We start from the raw sequence: 21,742 nt of genomic DNA, 5'->3' as shown, positions 1-21,742 counted from the left end.
CCCAGAATTTATTACACAAGAGTAAAATCTAATGAAAATCTGTTGTAGAAATTGCAGAATAGTATTTTTTTACTATAAGATCATCTGTATAATAACATGCTTTAAGACTGACCTGCTGATTTTTAACTGTAAGTTCTGCACATATGGAAATTGGTTGCATAGGGATTTTAGATTGAAAACAGTTATACAAACGTGTATTGGCACACATTACAAACTATGCTTAATATGTGTACATCCTTATAAGCAAAATGTAATGCATTTTTTTGCCTTAGGAATGAAGGCTAAATAAGATATAATGATGTTTAGTTTATCAGGTGCCAAAAAGTGTCTTAATGTATGTGAAAGGAGTATTAACAGTGTCCACTGAATTTATTCCATTTGTTATTGAAGTTTGAAGACAAACCAGTAGTAACTAACTCACACAGGAGATCTGGTCATCCCTTGTATTAACTGCTTTAATAAGTTAACTTAAAGTTATCACTAACTTTTTTTAAGAGCAGTTCCTTCCTTATGGGAACTAAACCACATACAAAAATGTTGAGCCATTCTGTGTATTGGAAGTACAGCTGAACAAGCAGTATAAAGACGCAGTAGTTTCTGTATTAAAAATTGGAATATTACTGGTTATCAAAAGTATCCCAAGCCTGTCTGTGTGTACATAATGGTACACATAAATCACTATAGTACATTAAGAGTACTATAAGTAATGCAAAACCTAGATTCTTGGGAAAGATGGGCAAAGTAACAGAGAAGCAGCAAGTTTTTCCTCTCCGTATTCTTCTAATCCAGTATTTTGGGCCACTTCAAAGTCTAATCTGTGTTCACTGCCAATAATACCAGAAGGCAAAAAAAGACCTGGTCATATTCTGTGCAAAGAGAATTAAGGCTTTTGAAGACACTGCTTAGTATTGCATGTTGGAATTGGCTAGTATGTTGAACAGAGTGTATTTGTACAGCTGTTTAGCTTTTCAGATGTTCCTTTTTCTTTCTTCCCAAACAGGTGATTTACAGCCACTGATGTGAGAAAAGAAACCCCAGCTGAAGATTGCTTTTCCTCTTCATTTCTGAAAATTCAGAGCCAGCAGTTATGACCATCAATTCCACAGGAGGTTTTCTTTGGCAAAGAATAGTCTTTCTTTGGCAAATGATTCAGTATATATGGAAAAAAATGGCCCGAAATGTTAATTTTTGGGTCATTTTTATCTTTAATTTGTTCAAAAAAATTCTTGTTTGGACACTAAGCTAAGTTGTTTAGATGTGCATTTTATATAATCAAGAATGCCTGATTCTTAAGCACTTTTTCTATTTGCATTAGTAATGTGTGGCCAGTTAAGTGAGGGGGGCATTTTGAATTAGGAGAATACTTGGTGTTAAAGTGTCTTTGGAATTTGGCCAAGACATCAAACCAGCTGTGAAATGTCCCCTTCACTGCACTGAATATACGATCTGCTTAAAAATCCAACTAAACAGCTCCTTGCAGAGAAGCTTGCTGTGTTAGTAGTGTGATACTAGAAAGAGCAGAATTCCTAGTTGCACTACAGTAGCTGAAATTCAGTAACATGCAACTAAGACTTTTTCTTCTTAGTTTGAAGAAATGTATGTCAGTATGAAGATTAACAAGTGACCACACAGCACAATGAGAAATAAGAGTTGAATTCAGTACATATTAAAGAATGTGTGTGTTTCCAAAATGGTACATTTAGCAAGACGTAGTCCAGCACCTTTTTAGAACGTCATTTATAGTCTGACACTTTTTTGAAGTAGACATTTTCATGCTTTTTTAAAATAATATTTAGCTATGCTGAACCAAGTTAGTTATACTTTTATCATTTGTTATAAGAAGCAATATTTTGTAATTTCATACTTAAAATTATTTTTGTCTTTTGGTTTAAAGTTACTTTTGATTAGTCTAAGCAGCCTTCTTTAAAAAAGATCAAAGCACTTATACTGATAATTCAGTTGTGAAAATCATGCTTCTCTTGCTGGTTTTCTTTATTCCCTTTAATGGCTGCAAAAATGTTTGTATTTCATACCCAGAACCTTACTGGCTGAAAAAAAAGTTCCCTTTTGATCCTTTTTTGGTTTGTTTTTTTTGTTTAGGGAATGTTACAACCTCCTCTTCAGTGAATACTTAGAAGTAATCCTAAATTTCATGGCTAATGGCTGCAGGCAGCTACTCTTACGATACCACAGTCCTAAGAGGTCTGTCAGTACAGAGATACAAGTAGCTTTGTACCGTCTAGAAACTCCATGAGATATTAAAGTCAGCCCATTACAATTTAAAGAAAATAGAACTGTCACTAGCATTTTATTTTTACTGTCATGGCTTACACTGTGTTTCAGAAACGTAGTCCCTGTCCCTTGTGCAGTGTGGTCCATTCACTGTTAGTCGCGTGACAGACAAACTACTATGCAGGTATTTTTAAGTGGAGTTATGCATTGCTGCTGTCATTTCATGAAACATGTACTGCATTAACATTTATAACAGGAGATTTCAGAGAAAAATTAACATCTTGCCATTTACCTATATAGTGAGCAACAGCAGATCTTACCTTAGCAGTAAGCTATGTAACCTAAAGGAACCTCAGCTCTTGGACCCTTCTGTTGTTTTGCTGTGGCTGTCTTGAATTTAAAGCTCTGTCAAACATCTTGAAAGGATGTCATTCTACCCTTGATATCAACAGGCATTTTCTTAACCTTGTTGCCTTATGAAGTTAGTGAACGTTCATTTTCAAAGCACCTGTGAGCAGCATTACTGTAGAGTTGTATTGATTTTGCTGCATTAGTTGTCAGGTCTGTATTTTTCTGTCCTGAGATCAGCTCTATGAAACACTTGATACTGGCTTTCCAAGGACCTAAAACCATACGATGTTTTTTTCTTAAACTGCTTCTCTGAACCCTGAGTTACACGGTGTGGTTGCAGGCTGTCTTAATACTGTGTTATAACAGCAATTTCAAAGTTTATTTGACGTTGCCTATACCATAAGCTCTGGTGTATTTTTTTCTCTGTTTTTCTGTTCTTCCAGTCACACCACACATTAAAAGCTGAGGTAATCAAATAAATTTTTTTGGCTGTAGCACAAATCAGAACTATGATGCAGAATGGTGATTCAGATTATACAGTTCATCTGAAACTTAGGGCTAAACTAACAGTAGTAACTGAGCAACTTCTGTGTCCATATTTTCCTGTTTTCGAGCCTGCAGCCAAAGAGTGTGCATGTGGGACACTAGCAAAATTCCAAGCTGGGGAAAAATAGTGTAATTTTAAAGTGTAGGCGCAGTGGTTCCCTTGCACAACATTTGTGTCTACCAGTTTACTACTGTGTTGTGATTTCTCTAAATAGCTCCATGCTGTACTGTACTACAATTTTTGTTTGCCATGTGATCTGTTATCTTTGCCTTTTAAAATATGTGCATGAGTGAGAAAAAATACTGTCCTTCATCTTTTATGTTTAGCTGAAGTCTTAGATTCCTGTAGTAGCTTAGTTTATAGAAATGCAGTTCGTATTTTATGCGCACACAGAAGGCAGTTGTGCTGAGCATAGCAGTTCAAAACTGCCATCTTCATTGTGGAAAGTAAACAGTTTTTTCCACATAATGCTAAAAAAAAAAAATATCCTGGATTTTAATCCTCCATGAGTCACTAGATGTCACAATTTCACATAAATCTCCACTTTGATATATTATGTGTATGTAGTGTACAGGCTCATGGATAAAACTTCCCATCCTCTGTACTGTGTGCAGTGGGATGGATGCAGCAGCAAATGGGCGAAGTTTCAAGTATATTCACAAGAAACTTAAAGAAACTATTGGCAGTCCTGCTGAGATCGGTTCCTCCATAGCTGAGAAAAGCTGTATTAATTGTGTTGGTCCTTGAGAAATCTTAGTAAGCGTAACTTTAGAAAAAACACATACACATGCAAAGAAAGGGAGCCTCATAAAAAACGTTTCTACCCATTATTGGGCATTTTTCATTTGAGGCTAGACTTCATTTGTTGTGGCTGCATTATTCTGTTGCTAGTCATTTATCTTAGGCAGTTTGTCAGATTTCAGGCTTTTTCCAGTTTTAGAAACTTCTTTATTTGTTCAAATTAAAACTGTTTTAGTATAGTGTAACTGATCCAGTGAGGTGAAGAGCTGGAATGCATAATCTTTACTGTACAAGTGCTTATGTGAGGACTGAAAAAAATCTTCTATGAGTGGGGACAAGAAACACCTACTTCTGCTAAAATAACCAAAATGTGAAGTAAACAGTAATAGTCTTTTGCTCAGAAATGGAATTTGCATCACCATGCATTTCATGCTATCATTCACAGAGGTTCCAGATTCTTTTAAAATTACCAGTAGTTTTGTTTTATTCACTTTACTGTGTTTTTATAGTGTTAGTTGTTACCTGTCTAGGATAGATGAAGGCTTTTTTGTTTTTCTTAAACATTACTTCTAAGGTTTTAAAAAAAAATATCTGACAGTCTGCATCTTACACCAGACACCTGTAAAATAAATTAGGATGATTATGTATTATGTTCTTTTGTGGCTGCTTCAGGGATAGAATTCAACATAACTTCACTACATTATTTGTAAAGAATCATTTTGAGTATAAGCACTATATATTCTGTAATGTTTAATATTAATGACAGGTGCATTGTTAAGATGCAGCTTATTGAGGAGGCAGAAACTTCTGTTGGTCAAAATTACCCTTATTCCATTCGTTGCACTGAATTTCAAGAGTGTAATTTGTAAATCAAGTTTGCTCACTTGTGTAACAAGACTTATTTTCATTGTAATGCTTATGTAATTAAATTACCTGGATATATTTCTGGTAATGATTCCATAAGCACGGACAATATGTTATGTTTAGCACTACAGAATTAATGTTAAGAATGAGCAAAGCTTCTTGCAAAGAGAAGGAGTTAACAGAAGCACCTTACTGGGAGAGTGCGCTGCATAATTTCAGTGCTGCTGGAGCTGGCACACAGCAGGTCATTCTAAACTTGACCGCAAATTACTCTTTGGTGTAATAAGCACATTGACATACTGCTACCAATGCTGTAAGAAGTGTAGAAATGGCTATTTTTAACCTAGAAATATACTGTAACTTAAATTTTTCCTATAAAATGAATTTATATTTAATTGCTGCCTAATACATAAATACTTGGAATTTTTAGGAGTGTCAAGGGTGAGTGGGCATGCCAGTATATTTTTGGGAGGGGCTGTTGTATATACAGTTCTTTGCACTTCCCATTCAGTTTGAATATTGATACAAAACTCCCAGCTCTGACTGTGGTGAATCTCCAACCTGACATTTATGAATTTTTGTGATTCAGGTTGTCTGTATTCTGTAGCCCACAGCTTCAGATTTTGACAGAAGAGGTTGTCTTTCCATTCTCAGATGTGAATGTTCTGATGTACCTCTAATATGGAACATGACCAAGCAATGAATTTTACTCTGCTGAGTTTCTAATATTAATGTAGAGATTTATTTAAAGCTGGTATCTCTTAGCCAGTATTGTATCCGTTTGGAACAAGTGAAAAGGATGATGCCTGTGTTGCTGAGTGTCGTTCAGACTCTGCAGAGATGTCACCTATTTGCTAATTAGTTTGCCATAGGCTGCCTAGATTTTCAGATTTAGAAACATTTTTTATTTTTAGGAAATAGATGTTGGAGATTGGGGATATTTACTTAGCATCTCCCAGTGTGTTATTGTTGTTGTTCTATGTTTTTAATTCCATCTTAAATATATACAAATACATCATCATAAGATGAAAACTTAAGAAATACAGATGGCTTATATTAAGAAATATGAGTTGTCCTGCATGAATAAGTCAGTGAAGTTTCACTAAACTAACTTTTGTTAAAGCCTGGAGAATAAATACAAAATAATCAAAAGAAAACAAATTTGCCATTCACTAGCTTTGTGCAATATTATTGGTAGACTCAAACACTACTAGCACATTGTGCTTGGCTTTAAGAAAGTTTTTTAAATCCATCATATTCAAAAGGACACATTAAATGCATATTTTATTGTAAATGACTGCAAATCTACTATGCCTAAAAATGCTCAATGTTATAAAGTATTAAGCAACAAGTATGTTTAAAAAAAAAAAAAAGATCAAAAATTAAACATTTCTAGCAATACCTGAAAACTAAAGAAAGTTTTAACTGTCTGCTTTTTGGTCTTTTTTCTTTAGTACAGCTTTTTTGCAATGCAAGTTTATTGCTGTGTATTTCATGGGTTTTTATTATCATAACTCAGAAATTTAAACCTGTACACAAAGTACTGCACTCACCTTCTTGTACATGCAATGTAACGTCATACTCACAGTTTTGGTGCTTTACAATGATTCCTTTTTTTTTTTCTTTATTAAAGGATATTTATTTGACTACTGTCTGGTTTTAACTTTGAATATGTACCAATATTAAAAAAACCCAAACATTTTTAGTAGAGTTTAGTCACCTCCATGTCCCACCCCCTGCCCTGCCCCTCAAAAAATCATACCTAGCTCAGTTAGTTTTCCGCTGTTACTCTTTAACTCTTTAAGCTGCCTGTCATTGCTTAATGGCAGATGAGTGTGCCTCACTATGTTGCAGCAGGAAATAATTACATTTAGGTAATGCCTTTGTAAACCAAGTCACATAAACAATTTGAGTACTGTAGAAGAATCTTGCTCTTAAAGAATGCAGAATAGTTCTGCTTAAATACAAATCACACACATTTTTGTCTCTTATTCAAAAGACAAAAACACTATGAAAAAGGTAAAAAGTTTAAACATGGAAATACTTTAGAGCTTAGCTCCCTTATTATGCTCTTCTACCCTTTCAGAGCTAGCTAGTGGCAGTGCTGTTACGTGGAGAGAGCAAGCCTCAACCTGCAATCACTTAGAAGGTAATGATAATAGAAAAGCTCAAATCAAAAACATGTGACTTCTCTGTTACTGGATTTTTTGGTATATATGTACAATATACTATTCCAAAACCAAACTAGATTATATGAAGAACTTGGATACTTTAGATGTACAGTTATGACTGTTCAAAGAGTTTAACCATTTTTTATCCGGGGCAGGAGAAATATCCCAGAATAGATGACTGATCATGTCCCAGACTACAGTTGCCACTGTTTGGTTCTTTGGGGTTTTTTTTGGGTTTTTTTTTTCCTATAGCCATATGCTGTTAATTTTGGGTTGCGGCAGAACATGTAGAACAATTAGGAAATGTGTTTTGAAATAAGCAAGTGTTTTGGTTATCACTGCCAGTTGTTATGAAGGAGGGTTGTATCGGTACCTAATGCTCTCACTGTGCCCTTGGTGGTGTATGTGACCCGGGTACAGGTGCCTTCATAGGTTTTGCTCTGCACGACAAACTTCTGTTTCGGAGTATTTGCTACCATCACCTGGTGTCTACTTTGTCATTGGCATCAGTAGATAAGTAGCCCATTTTTTTATGACTCTTACAGGTATTCCTGCAGGTTGGAAGTATATTTAATACATGCATCGGAATTGCAAATTAGTGAACACTATCTGTAGGCACGCTTGGAAGGCAGTGGTGTGCTACTTGGAGTAAGGCCTAAATGTTTGTACAACACATAGAAGATGGGAGATGGGTAGATCCACATTTATTTTTTTCATGTTTATTACATGTCAGATGTAAGTGAAAGGTACATTGTAAATATTCACTGGGCCACAGTCCTTCTCAAGTTTGTAGAAATAAAACACCACCTCTTTCCTCACAGAAACCATTGGTATATGTAGGGTTAATTTCTGTTACACTGCTTAATACTCAGTAGAGGGGATGGGGAAGAAGGGAGAGAAGTAAAAATGGAAAGTGAGTTTTCCTGTTCATTTTTTCCAAAACCAATGAACTGTTCCTTTTCTCAGCAATTCTAACTGCTGCTTCCCAGTGTAGAGAGAAACCCATTTTACAGGCTTTATTTTCCCTGCTGTAGGAGCGAGCTTACACAAATCCTGGACTTCTGCAGTATCTCTTGAACCACCAAACCACTGCCACCACCAAAAGTGGTGGTGTCACTGCCATCACCAAAGCCCAAGCTTTATGCTCATGTCACAGATCACTTGTCTAGGTCTAGTTTTGCCACTGTGTTTCTACCTTTTAGGGAGGGAGGGAAGGATGTGATAAACCTAATGATAAATTAACCTCTTGTAAACTTCAGATGTAAACATGTTGGCCATTTAACTGTTACGAGTATCGCTTTGCTGACACAAACTGTGCAACGGTAGAAAACTATTTGAGGTTTTACCAGGAAGCTATAGCAGCATTGTCATATGGCCTGCCTCTCTGACAGAAGCGCTGCAACCTTCTGTCCACTTCTCCATCACGCAGGACTGCAGTCCTGATGTGTTCCCACAGAGATGTCTTCAGGCCCTCTCCCCTGTGCATGTGTGATTCTCAGTCTCTCTTAATTTCTCTATAAACCTTACGCACCCCGCTGTCTGTGATGACAGCATGCTGACTGTCCAGGCTCCCTTGAAATATTGCCTCAAGAGGAGGGACTGGTGGGTAAAACCAGGCAGAAATTCTTAACTGTGCTGTTACCAGCTGCTGCCTGTATGCATTAGCGCAGGGGTCCTCAAACTGTTTAACCAGGGGGCCGGTGCGCAGATGCAGTGGCAGGCAGTCATGTGCGGCTGCTTGGCTTCCCCCCCAACCCCCGGCGGGGGGGTCTGTAAATACCGGGGGCCGGATTGGAGACCCTGGGGGGCCGCATCCAGCCCGCGGGACATCGTTTGAGGACCCCTGCATTAGTGCTTGAGCTCAATCTGTCCTCGTTCATCAGCCAAAGCTCTGGGAAAAATCCAAACCAAAACAAAAGTTACATCCAAGATCACTCCCTGTATCTATTGCCTTACCCCTTTGTTCCTACTGTATTTGTGTGCATATGTGCATGTGTGCATATGTGCAACATGCGGGATGTTCGTAGGAGGTGCTTGTGCCACAGAAATAACTTGTATTACCTTCTTTTCATTCTTTCTTCTCACCATGGAAGACAGTGGACTTCTCTTGGAAACATCTCACTATGCCCCATATTGCTTGTATAAGGCCTAGCACATTCACGGTCTTTCAAACAAAATTCACTGTTTACTCCATTGTTTTATCTTAGACAACTTCCCTGAGAATTTGCATAATGTTCCCACTGTATATTACTGTTTAAAAGTCACAGGAATAAGAAAAATTGAAGAATCATGCAATTCATACATAGCATTTATATTAACTATACTTCTTCCTCAGTACTTCATTTGAGACCCATTAAATTTCAGTAGGAATGTAAATGAGCTCCTAGCATACAAAATCATCAATGCGTGCTCAAACTGTCATGCATTTAACTGCACAGTTTAAACAACACAATAGATGTTTTCTGAGTCAACTTCATATGAAGGATCATAAAATGATGGCCTTCCCCCCCGCCCCTACTTGCTGTGAGTAAAATGACTGTTGGCGTGGACAGAGTCCTGCAAAAACAGTTTGACAAAGAAGCCATTGCACACTGCTCTTGGTTTCTAATATGTTAAAAAAAAAGAAAAGTCTTGAATTGACATTAAAACATAAAAAGTTGTAATAAAAAAAAAATTACACATCCTTTCCTTTTGTGCTGCAGCACATATATACCTGTGCCATTCCCATAACAGTTTCCTGAAGGTTTATACCCATGGAAGGTCACAGCCTCTCCCAAGTGACTATACATTGCAGTGTCTGCAGGTTGGAGGCTTCTCTTGGTATCAAACTAAGCTGAAACACAAGGTCATTACTACTCCTGTCCACTGCCGCTGTAGGAATAAATTACTTCCACTCATTCTGCAACAGCGTTTTGTGTGTCCCATCATCCCTCAACCTGCCTTGCTCTGCCACTCACCTTTAAACTAAACTGCACTTGGTGGGTCAGCCTGGTGGCCCCTGCGAGGTTGCCTGTGGCCAGCAAACAGAATTAAGAAAAGCTGCACACTAGTGAGTGACACTTGGAGCATGTCCACTTAATCCATTCTGGGAAAAATGGGAGGAGTGCAGAACTCGTCCTCAGTCAAAGGTAGCATTAGTTAATGATGCTTGATTGATAGAGTGAACCTCTGTTCAGAAAATTAAAATTGTCACTTTTCTTAAAAAAAAAAAGTTTTAAAAATAAAAAAAACTCTACTGAGGGTATGTTTTCAGGGAGAACATGAGGGGCACATTACCTACCAGGACATGCTTTGCTTAATTTGCATACAAACTAACAGATACTGCATCTAAAACACATTTAGATACTCAAAAGCAGTTACAGTTCCAAGTCAATTCCATTTCACAGAAGAAAAAAACCCAATCACCTTCAAGTCTTCATCTTTTAATCTCAATTTGCAGTAAGAAACTTTAAAAAGAAACTCTGTGTCCCGACCAGCATCTGTCAAGCCTGTACTGTCAGCCACCTGGCATAAACATGGGGTCTTCTCCCAGCCATCAGATGCCCAACAGCTCTGAAGTCTTCCTGCCATTCAAGGCCCAGATACATGGAACTGCTGCAGTCCTTAGTGGATACTCAAGGTTTCAGGGATGCTTCTGAATAAGAAAGCATGTGGTACTGTCAGTACCAGTTTGGTTAAGTGACTGAATGCAAAATTTAGCTCCTGCTCCCTTTGGAGTTCACCCAGTGGTAGGAACCTAGCTGTTTCCCAAGAGGGCACCAAGATGTTTTCTGTTAGCCTGTCAACATCTCATTGCAACAGTAAGTCATGGGGTTTCCTTAAAAAAAAAAATATTCTGATACACTGAAGTAACTGTAGATTAGAATTTCTTCATTTATATCTGTGAAGACCTTTCAGCCAATGAAGGCCTGATCCCTTGACACACAGCTGTCACCAACTATTTTCCAAGTCGCTATGCCCCAGCTTTTATCCAACGCAAGACACAGAGCTATGCTTACAGGGGTGATGGAGGTCAGCTTATAACTGCCTCAAGTAGCTGCTCTCACTTCTGGTGCAGCATGTCAAAAGAGAGACTTAAAACATCATGGAAATTCCACAGCCACCTAGTAGCTGCTCCCAAGCTGTAAAACCAGCCTCAATGGCTGGTTAATGCATGTTTCTATGCTGTAAGTAAACCCTCCTCTCTGGCCAGATTGTGGGAATGAAACTGTAACAAGTACATACGTATCTAAAAATAAAAATGAAAAGGAATTAAGGCCTCACAGACTGCAGCGTAAGTGAGCCCTGTAGATGAGCAAGGAACCATACCAGGGGACTCTTGGTATGTCCAAACATGCAGGCAACTCTGTAGCCCTGGCAAAGTGCCACAATTCCCTCAAAAACCTTTGAGCCTATAGCATGGTTTGCTACCTTGCTAGTCCTGCCAGTCCTGCAGAAGATGCGTCTCCTGTCATAGCTGACAAAAGAAATCCTCTGGCTTGACAGGAATTTTTGCTGGCTGGTATATGATCCCTTTGTTTTAGCAGGAAAATCAGCTCAGTATCTTCTGAAAACAGCCTGCCAGTGCTGACACATTACTGTGTTTTGACTTGAGGAGTTACACATGCATTATAGGAATTTTCTATTTCTACAATGCAGTCATCATCAATAAAGAGCATACAAACTCCTGTCTTCTGAAAACGCTTGCATTGCTCTCTGGTTTAGCCAGCTTTCGTTCAAAAGACTTCCTTGTAGCATGCTTCAGTAACACTTGTTAGAACATTCCCAATGCTTCCTCATTGCCTCTTTTGTCATCTTCTTTGCTGAGGCTAAGAGATGTTCATGCACAACAGACAGCACCCCATCCCTACGGACATCTCTTGTGTTTTGTCGTTCGGGTTGCTGATGTGCCTGCCCAGTGAGCAGGACACTGGATGTTTATGCATCTCATTCCATAAGCAGTTTGGAACTGACTTTCTTACATTTATCACAAACATGTGCTTGGCTGCTCCATGTTATGCAGGAGAAAAGAACATAAACAGAAAAAAGGCAAAATAGAAGAAATACAGGACAAAAAAGTTTTGACTTGTAGGTTCAAATGGTAACAATTATCACCCCAAATAAAGCCTTCATAATTTCTCTTTCAAAGAGGTGGGGAAAAGATGCATATATCAAACCAGCACATTACTCTGTTTCTTTAAGATCTGCAGAATGGAATTTCCCCTCTGTTTTCTCCCCCTGGAAGCAAATCTCCAAATGTGCAGAATGCTCTGGAGCAAAAGGGCTCGACTGGTAACGACAGGCCTACAGTTCGAACCAGCACTTCTGAACAAAGGACAACAAACCCTGCACGGTTGCTTCTGGGCGCGAGTGCAGCAAGTGCAGCCATGTTTGGGCTCCCACACAGCTAGCAGGGGGTAGCAGCGGGGCTGAGCAGTAGGGACTGGGTGCGGGATGCTCACACTAGGTACTACTTGAGTCACTCAATCACACATTACTATCCTGGCCCCTCTCACTAAGTCAAGAGAGAGCTGTGCCTTTCACTGATGTATTTCTGGTTCCCATTGCTGCAGATTCCTGAGAAACAACACTACTGGAATTAGAACAACAACAGTATATTCAGATGTAGAGAAAGCAGATGTAATTTTTAAATTTCTGTCCACAGGTAAGGGCTGTGATGTCTCTCTTGCAGGGAGGTCACGACCATTTCGCTTCCCATTTCTTTTGTTTTGTTCAGAGAAAATTCCTGTCATCATTTAACAAAACACAATTCAGACTCAGAGAATTTCAAATGTTCCCTCTCTGAAAAACCTTAAGCTTTGCAAGTACCTGCATGACCTTACTTAACTCAAGAGGGAGAAATGCATAAAACCAAATAAACATACCTTGTCACTGTAGCTCTTCCTCTCCCCTTAGCACCTGGATGCACGTATTGTTTGTGAAGGTCCTGGACTCTGCCTCCTTCTTGATCTACTGGGAAAAAAGTTCTTCCTCTTCAAGAATTACCACAGTGACAGAAATGCAAGTTGTCTTCCAAGGAAACTTCTAGATTGCTATTCTCAATCTAGTGGAAGTAAAAGTGGCTGACACTGCTGCATCCATGCAGTGGGATGAGACTTGGCTGAGACCAGACGAGAATCCCCAGAGCAGGGATGGACAAGGTCTGAAACTGCTTCATAGTTAAAAGAAAAGAAACAAAACCCCCAAAACCCAGCTCAGAACTTTGTTACACAAACACCACAAGTGATAGGAATTGCTGGCAGGAAAAAATAAGGAGTGTCATCAGCTACTACCAGTGACTGATACTGATACCAAATCGCCAGCTTTGTGAAGACAGAAGACTGAAGGGATATGAGGTTTGCAGACTCTCAACTTCAGCTGTGTCCATAAAACACACGTGATTGAGCTGGCAGTCACAGTGCTGACCCTGGCAGCCCATAGCAATCAGAGCAGTGTTCTGGGGCAAGCCAGGTGTGCTCAATATTAGCATGACGTGAACACCTAAGGAAAGCGAGAGCCTTTCTAACAAACGTTTTGTCACCTGCTGTGCAGTTGAGGTGGCCTGTCCTTTGCCAGGCAAACCATTCTCACCTATTTTACAGCTACCATGTAAGCAAACCTTTTTGATGACTCTGCATTTCCCTCCTCTGTCCCAAATCTAAACTATCTTTGATGGTTACTCCTCCTTCCCACGCCTGTATCTGGAAATGACACACGCTGGCAGATGTATTGCTGCAGCTGAGGTTTGCTTTAGAAGACCAGTGAGGGAGAAAGTGGGTATAAATCCCGCTAGTGTGTCTTTGGTTCTAGGATGAGCTGCCAGCAATGCAGAGGCAGTCCTAGCAGCTACAGGTCCCTGAGAGGTTGTGGTGGGCAAGCTACAAGACTCCGTATGGTGTGAAAACCCACTTCTATCTATAGTTATCTAGAGGTATTGTGATATAAACACTTGCATCTGCTTTCTGCCTATGTTGCACGGCCAGAAGACTGGACATGAGCTGAACTGACTCCAGGATCTAACACAAAACTCTGTTCGCTGTTTTCAAACATTCACCATAATGGGAAAAATTAATCCTACTTGTCTGAAGTAAGTGGAGTAAGCCAATGAACCAATGCTACCAAGCAAAAACAGAGATTTAAAAAAAGTATCTGTTATTCTGTGATATGTTCTCTGCTTCGCACCATTCCAGAGGTAGTGCACACATGCAGCATTACTCAAAAATTGTAAACAAGACAACTTGAACATTGCTTTGCAGAGTCAGGTCCATTTCCTGAAAAACATCAGTGTATAGCTGTGTATAACTGGCATGTCCAGTTACCGAGACTGAACTACATGCATTTGGGTGAAGTTTCTTGAAGGTGCTTTTTTGTAATCCCTCTTTCGACATCCAGACCTAATCTCCAGTCAGATTTATTATTGGGCTCAAGATCCAAGATTTCTGCAACCAACCAAATTAACTGCTTTTACTGATACCCACAGTTCTACAGAGAATTGAGGTCTGCACATTCCACTCTCCATGCAGTACTTCTGAAAAAGGTTTTGATTTTGACTTTTGAATGTGGTGTTCACAGAGTGCTGTTCAGTAGTCACTTCAGTACAGAATATGAAAGATGACAGAATGAACTGAGGTTTAGCCTCTTATTGAAGGTGAACCTGAAGCCAATCCCTAACTGGTAGAAAAACGAGCAGAAATCAGAAACTTTTCACAACTGACAACTGAAAAGACACATCCCAAAATATTCATCTTTAATGGACGTATTGTTCATTCTTGCAGGGTCTTCTTTAAAGGAATTATCCTGGGAATGCCACCAACAGCATTAAATAATACTAATTTGTGTTACATCTGGTTTAGCCCTTTATTTATTTATATTTTACCTGAAAATGTATTTTTTAGAGACCTTATAACAGCATTTCTGCATTATCAGTTCATTTTCTTCTCCTCTTTCCTGGACATACTAGCCAGGAAAAGCAAATCCCAGTCTGTAACAGACAGATTAATTCACAGGTTTTACTTCGTCCACATAGAAAAATGCAATTTCTGGATCATTGAGGCATATGGATTATGAACAAGACACTCCAAAAACTAACTATCCAGACCGGGATATACTTACAAAAATCATTTATGTCAAAGTCAGGATTTCACAACATAACACACTAATGCAAAATCCAGTAGCACCTGAAAGATTAAGGTAGCTGCTGCTCTCACTTGCACATACTTGAAAACGTTTAAGGAAAGAAAGAAAAAGTACATTCTCCAGAGAACAGCAATTGTATTTCAAAATAAACACCCTGTACTTTTGATTTTCTTTTTTCCTTTTTTTTTCTTTTCTTTTCCTTTTTTTTTTTTTTTTCTTAATTTTTTGTTTTGTTTTGTTTTCTGTTTTTTGGCAGGGGTTATTTCTGTTATGTTTTTGGTAATTCTTTTTGCCTTTTTTTTACAACACTGTTGTTGCCATATAACAAGTTATACATGATGTGACTGCTTTCCCCTCCAGTGCAAGTTCACTGTCATGTTTTCAGGCTATACTACTCAACACTGTTTTCTCGTATAGATATCCCCATGGTTTCATCAAAGATAGATACAATATATAATATCTGTCTCTGGGAAAGTAATGTCTGAAAACAGCAAACTTTTATCTGAAAACACAAGTGGAGGGGCTACAGTAGGTATAGCCACCGAAGTATGAACTGTAGGTCACAATTTCAAAACACTCATCTACTGTACATAAACAGTAAAAATAGTCTTAGCAATATAATTTTATTTATATGTGCACGTATATCCACCTTATCCCATATTTATGTTTGGCAACTATTTGGGAATTCAAAGGTGCAGCCCTCAGTAATTGTATTTAAAAAAAAAGAAATGAAGCATATCTACTCTATGAGAAAAGAAATTCTCAAATATCAATTTCCAATGTTAAATTTAATTTCAATAGGAAAATATTAAAAATGTGCACATCTAAATTTTTCCATGTTCTGTATATACATATGTGTGTGTACGTATACATAGAAATACTCATGTACCACACATATTCACAAAATTTAAGTGGAAGTATTTCTGTCCACTATTTTCCCACATGTAAATGACATCATATCTTTAAAAATGTCAATAATAATAATATCATTAAAAATAATATTACATTTATTCCATCATCAGTTTTATGTGGTTTTATTCTTTCTTCATCCTTATGTCCATTGAGCATTAAGAGGGCAGATTCTCCTTGCACTTCCACAGATGTTATCCTAACTGAATGTCGCTGACATTACATCAAGGACACATCTGGTTTACAGCAGCTCAAGTGACAGGAAAATCAGGCCCAAACATCCCCAGGAAAATTAAAAACAGGTCGTATTTGCTCATCTGGACCTGATGAAGATATACACACCACCATCTAAAATCCACTGAATGGAAAACATGGAGCTCACCACAAAGTTTTCAACCAGTAGCACGCTGAACCAGGCTCCCCCCCCCCCCCCCCCCCCCGCCCCTTTAATAAATAAATAAAGTGAGAAAATACCTAAAAATATGAGGAAAAACTTAAACATTGTCTACATTATATACTGTATAATACATGATGGTTTAGCATTTGACCTAAACCATTCTCCTGACTAGTCAGGGGAGACCTGATGCATCACTGGTAAAGAAAAAAACCCGGTATTTTAGAAATAAAGCATGTATTTCTAAATAAAGGAGAACCTGTGTGTATTATATGGTATATACACACAGTACACACATGAAAACAAACTTATCTTTTCTAGTTTTGAATAGCAGTCTCTAAGTGGAGAAAATTGTGTTGTACAAATTTAATAAGCAGCTAGATTTCATGTTTAACATTCAAATAAATCTGGGGAGCAAACAAAGGTCCGTGCATCTTTTGACTCTGAAGTCTGACACTCATTCATACATTTTAAAAAAGCCCTCTTCAACATTACAAGCAATTTATGGCAAGAATGTACTTTGATGCAAGACACACGATGCTTGGCTTACCTTTCAAAGAGGTTGTTTTTTTTTTAAATAAATCTATTATATAAAGAAATGTGTGTTTGCCAAAAGTCTGTTAAAATTACATCAAAACAACTTTAAAACCTGCTCACTGAGGATAATTGAATTCAATTTCCTGTTTTAAACATTTAGTTAACAGTTCAGAATATTGCCTGCTGTAGTTTCAATAAAGATGTGATATGAAGACACATAAAAGAGTAAACATGTCTCCATTTCAATTTGCTATGACGACAAAACTTCTAGAAACAGCATTCTTGGCTGGACAAGTTCAGTGTATGAGTAATCCCTTGCAATAGCTCTATGCCCTTAACGCAGTCTGTAATAAAACAGTGCTCCACATAAGCCATTGTTCACAAAACCTGAAATTCATGTGACTATCTGAAAAAGTCTCCTGCAGAACAGGTTAACAGTTAATTGAACATATATATTCTATATATGTGTCAAGGCCAGGAAACAACTGGCTATTCCTTGCTGTCTGTGCATGTCAAATTTTACATTTAAAATTCTCAGGCATTTTTTGCCTTTTTTTTTTCCCTGGGGGACTCACCTTCCATCATTAGTTGGCTTTAAAATATAGTTAAGTGGAAGATAGTATCTCACTGCAATTACATGGAATTCATATGAAAAAGTAAACCTTACATTGGACAATACTGTAGAACACCAGAGTAAGCTCCATAAAGAAATACGGCATCTTCCAGTATATACATATATATAAAAACCCAAAAAACAACCAACCAACCAACCAAAAAAAAAAAAAACAACCCAAACCCAAAAGGAAGAACTTTATACAAGCAGTTATAGTAACTTTGTTTCAATTAAAGATGCAACTCTCTCTCACTCCTGGCAAGAATAAATTGGTAATGGCACTGCTTCTCCACAGTGCAAAGTATCCTGAGAAATTATTAAGAACAACAAAATACAGGGCTGTCATCACTAAGTTCTTGCACAAAACACTGCAATTAAATATCTTAAATAAACAAAACAGCAGATAACCTATGTTGTGTCTATCACAAAAAGGGGATGTGACCTGGGACACTGCTAATTCTTCCATTACTGACAATTAGGACAGGATTGCATTCAATTACTGTTAATATCTTTTAAGTTATATGTGGCCAATAATGTGCAAGGAGGTAATTTGTAATTCAAGTTTTTTTGTTTGTCATTTTTTTCTTCAACTAGCTACAAGCTGAGTTCTAAATTTTACATTGAATATGACTCAAATTTAAAACAAGCCCTCTCAGAGGAGCATTTTCTAATTTTGTGCAACTTTGATGCACAGCCCACCACAGTCCTATGAAGAGAGACAGTGCATCTTTAAGCTGATCGGCACTGAAATCCCATTTTCTTTAGCTGCATTCTATTAGCTTGGCCAAGTTATCTCGCAGCTCTGTTAGTTCAAATATTTTTCCATCAAGAATTTCTAAAAGTGTCTTCAAGTTATTGCGAAAAGCTTCTTGCTCATTCTGACTTTTCTCCAGACGTTGCTCTAGATCAGACAGCTGGCCTTCCAGGTCTTTGTTTCGAATTTCTACTTCCTTCAGAGAAAATACATAACATGTTAATGCGTTGTCTGCAAACACAAAGCAGTCTAACCTCCTGCTGGTAGTCATGTGCTATTTTTGTCTACTGCGTTTTAAAAACAACTTGTTTTCCACAGTTGTTTAAAAACAACTTCACAGATTCCACTAAGGCAAAACCAGAACCCAAATTGTTACTACAACTGAGTATGTACTGGTACTTCTCCATTTTTGCAGTCATTCATCTGAAGGACATAAACTTTTGGAGAGGGATAAAATTCAGTCAGTGAACAACAGATGTGATACACTTGCTCAGGTGAGTTATGGCTTCCATCATTCAGAAATGTGCTACCTACTGAAAACGGCTTCTCAAAGGTTTACTTAAGTTCAAGTACTCCCTGATTTAGACTACATGAGTTGCTCAAGGACACAGTCCCCATTAAATGGTCTTATACAGAAACCCATCCACAATACTGCTTAAAGGATGGAGCAGTACTACCTTACTCCTGTCCCACATTATAGGCCTTTTCACTGTGAAAATTAAGACAGAAGCATGAACTAGCAAGACTGATGTCAAGGTGACATGGGCTGTAACAAATTTAAACCAGCAAGTGAAACTGAATGTCTTGTCTAGTTGCATGGTGCCCTGGAGCACCCACCTGCAAGCCCCATGGTAGTGCAGCTGCGGGGGCAGGGAAAGCATGTGAGCCACCAGTGCCCTATGGACAAGTCATTCCCATACAGTGGGTGGAAAGACAAAGCAGTGGCACATTACACACAGCTGAGGGGGTCTGACCCTGAGCAAGCTCAGCTCTCATGCATGAGGAAGAGAAGCCCCTTGGCACCAGCCCACTGGGACCTCTCACAGCTCTGGCTTGTGCCTGACACAGGACAGAGGTCATGGCTGCTCAGGTCTGTGCAAACCAGGTGCCCTCTCTTCTATCAGATTACTAATGTTGCAGCCACGTGGGTCTGGAACGCCATATTGTTATTTGTCTCATTCATTGCACATCTCATAAATTCGTGCTAAATTTCATCATTTCAGTTACAAAAAACACTTTTGAAGCAGCACAAAGACAGTGTATTTAGTACAGCCACACACCCTGTGCAGCCACTCTCTGGAAAAGTGCATAGTGAATTCATATTTGCATATGTTAACGTTTTTTTAACATCGCTTCCCTTTACAGCAGCTTTGTGTCACAAAGCTTCAGTGGGCCTGCTCTGAGTTTCTATGGCTAGTTTCACAGAGCTTGTAGGGAGGGAGATTTGGCATAAGAAAATCCTCTGCCAGGCTGGATGTGGCTTTGAGCAACCTGTAGTGAAAGGTGTCCCTGCCCATGCAGGAGGGTTGGAACTGACTGATCTTTAAGGTCCATTCCAACCCAAACCATTCTGTGAGTCTATGATTCTGCCCCCGACTCTCCCCCTGTTTTTCTTATGATTCTTCCATCTCCCTCAAAGATAACAAATATATTCATGTTTACATTGGAGAGATCTCAGCTAACCGTAAGAAACAACTTGACCCATACAGAGTATGTATTTGGGCTGTCAAGAGTAACAGGTATAAGACAGCAGCCTTCTGTCAAAGTCTGTGGGCCAAGACACATTTCCCCCCATGAGGGTCCTGATGGCAGCAATGACCGGCCACCACAGCCCTGGCCAGAGGAGGGGTGGGGTGGTGTGGCTGGTGCTCAGTTTGGTTCCCAGTCTCTGCCATGGGGGAGAGCTCTGAGGTGCCCAGCAGTGGTGCAGGTGGGGAAAGCAGAGCCTTGGGAACCTGATCTTGTAACAAGGGTTATGTCCACAGTGAACTGTAATACCTCCCTTCTAGTTTGTAAATGGGCAGGTTAAAAATCACAGTTTTGAGCACTGGCCTTAAACTGCACAGCTGAGAGCAGGAATCTACTCCTTGCTGCCAGGATCAAGAGAAGAATTAATTTAATCTGTTTAACGCTGAACAATACAGTTGCCAAAACACTAAAGGAAGCTAACTGGAAAGAAGATTTGTAGAAACAGTATAAATTAAAATGTATACATGCTTATGTAGAGATTAGCTACCCTACCATGGGTATAAATGAACAAGCTAACTGATGACAACTCAGCCATACCCTCTGAAGGCTCTCTTTCACCGAGCCTACTCCTGCCCCCCAAACCGAGCACTGACAATTACTATTTCCATGTAGTGACTGCATGGGTTCAGGACCCTCCGAGGCCAAGTGACTGCAGTACAGGATAAAAAAGGAAATTCAATGTCCTCTCAGCTCTGCAGAAATGACACACTCTTTTCTTCAGCTCACACTAAACTGATTGCTGTTTTCCCATGTTTGCTCACACATCCTGCTTCTCCTGCCACAGCTCCTCTTCTCACCAAATGTGTGTGTTCTAGAAGTCTCCTTGACACTGCTCTTACCCTAGAGATAATTTCTGTAAGTAGGCAAGCCAGTGATGAAAGAGACCACTTTTGAACAACTTCATGGATACATATATGACTTTACTGCTTGATATCTGGGCCTGAAAAACATCCCACTGGTCTGTATCTAGTACCGAAAATCATCTTTCGGCCCTCCTCAGAGGCTCTTAAACTGCGGAATTGTTCTGCTGTGAGCTGTTGGGGTGGGAGCACCCAGGTAAAACCAAAAGCTTTACTTTAGATGTAGGAACTTCCATCCACATTCAGTAAAAGGCTAACAGTCTGTTGTTAGTCCTTGCCCTGTATCTCTTCAAATCAGAAGAGCTCCCTTCTTTCGTTTAAACTTCCAGATTGCATATTTTTATTCCATTTTTGACGTCTCTTTCCTAACCCATTTACATCTAGTTTCCCAAACGTTTCCTCAGATACACTTTCTCCCATACTTTCTCCTGTTTTGTTTTCCCCAACTTATGCTTAACGTATCTAGTGATGTGTGGGAAGCAGAACTAACTGAAAGATGCCAGGAGCTGTTGCTTTTCATTCCCAAATTTTACATTTGATCCTTACACATATTTACCCTAGATTAGTATTACTGATTTTTGCAATAGTATTGCATTACAAGTTCATGTCCAGCTCATGTGCAGTTTCCTATTACAAATCAGTCCCCCTCAAAATTGTTGCTACTTGATTGGAGGCAGTGGAGAGGTATCCATGTAATGAAATCTATTCCCCCAGTTGTGTCATTCCACTTCATTTGCAGTTAATCTCATCTAACAATAAACTGATTCGTCTGATAGATCCAGGCCCTTTGCAAAGTGTATTTTACATAGGTTTTTTTCAAGCTTTTCTTACAGCAGACACAACCATTTGTCATTCATTGTTTTCTTTTAGAAAATAAATTAATTATTAACAAGTTATATTTGTTG

The 21,742-nt window shown here is 38.8% G+C and overlaps 2 protein-coding genes across 3 annotated transcripts in view; one reads left to right on the top strand and one right to left on the bottom strand.

Annotated features, from left to right (window-relative positions):
• The window catches only part of JMY (junction mediating and regulatory protein, p53 cofactor), a 73,093-nt gene extending 66,712 nt beyond the window's left edge, over positions 1–6,381 (top strand). For both annotated transcript variants that reach the window (XM_055699005.1, XM_055699004.1), the window contains one exon: positions 1,001–6,381. The gene's annotated coding sequence lies outside the window, so the exon portion shown is untranslated. The remainder of the gene's footprint in view (positions 1–1,000) is intronic.
• Positions 6,382–14,717: 8,336 nt separating this feature from the next.
• HOMER1 (homer scaffold protein 1) overlaps positions 14,718–21,742 on the bottom strand; it is a 96,065-nt gene continuing 89,040 nt past the window's right edge. The window contains exon 9 of the mRNA XM_055699740.1: positions 14,718–18,424. Coding sequence (XP_055555715.1) covers positions 18,236–18,424 — 189 coding nt within the window. The 3' untranslated portion in view covers positions 14,718–18,235. The remainder of the gene's footprint in view (positions 18,425–21,742) is intronic.

Source organism: Falco cherrug, chromosome Z, assembly GCF_023634085.1.
Source record: "Falco cherrug isolate bFalChe1 chromosome Z, bFalChe1.pri, whole genome shotgun sequence".
NCBI lineage: Eukaryota > Metazoa > Chordata > Aves > Falconiformes > Falconidae > Falco > Falco cherrug.
This window is presented reverse-complemented; position numbering and strand designations above follow the sequence as displayed.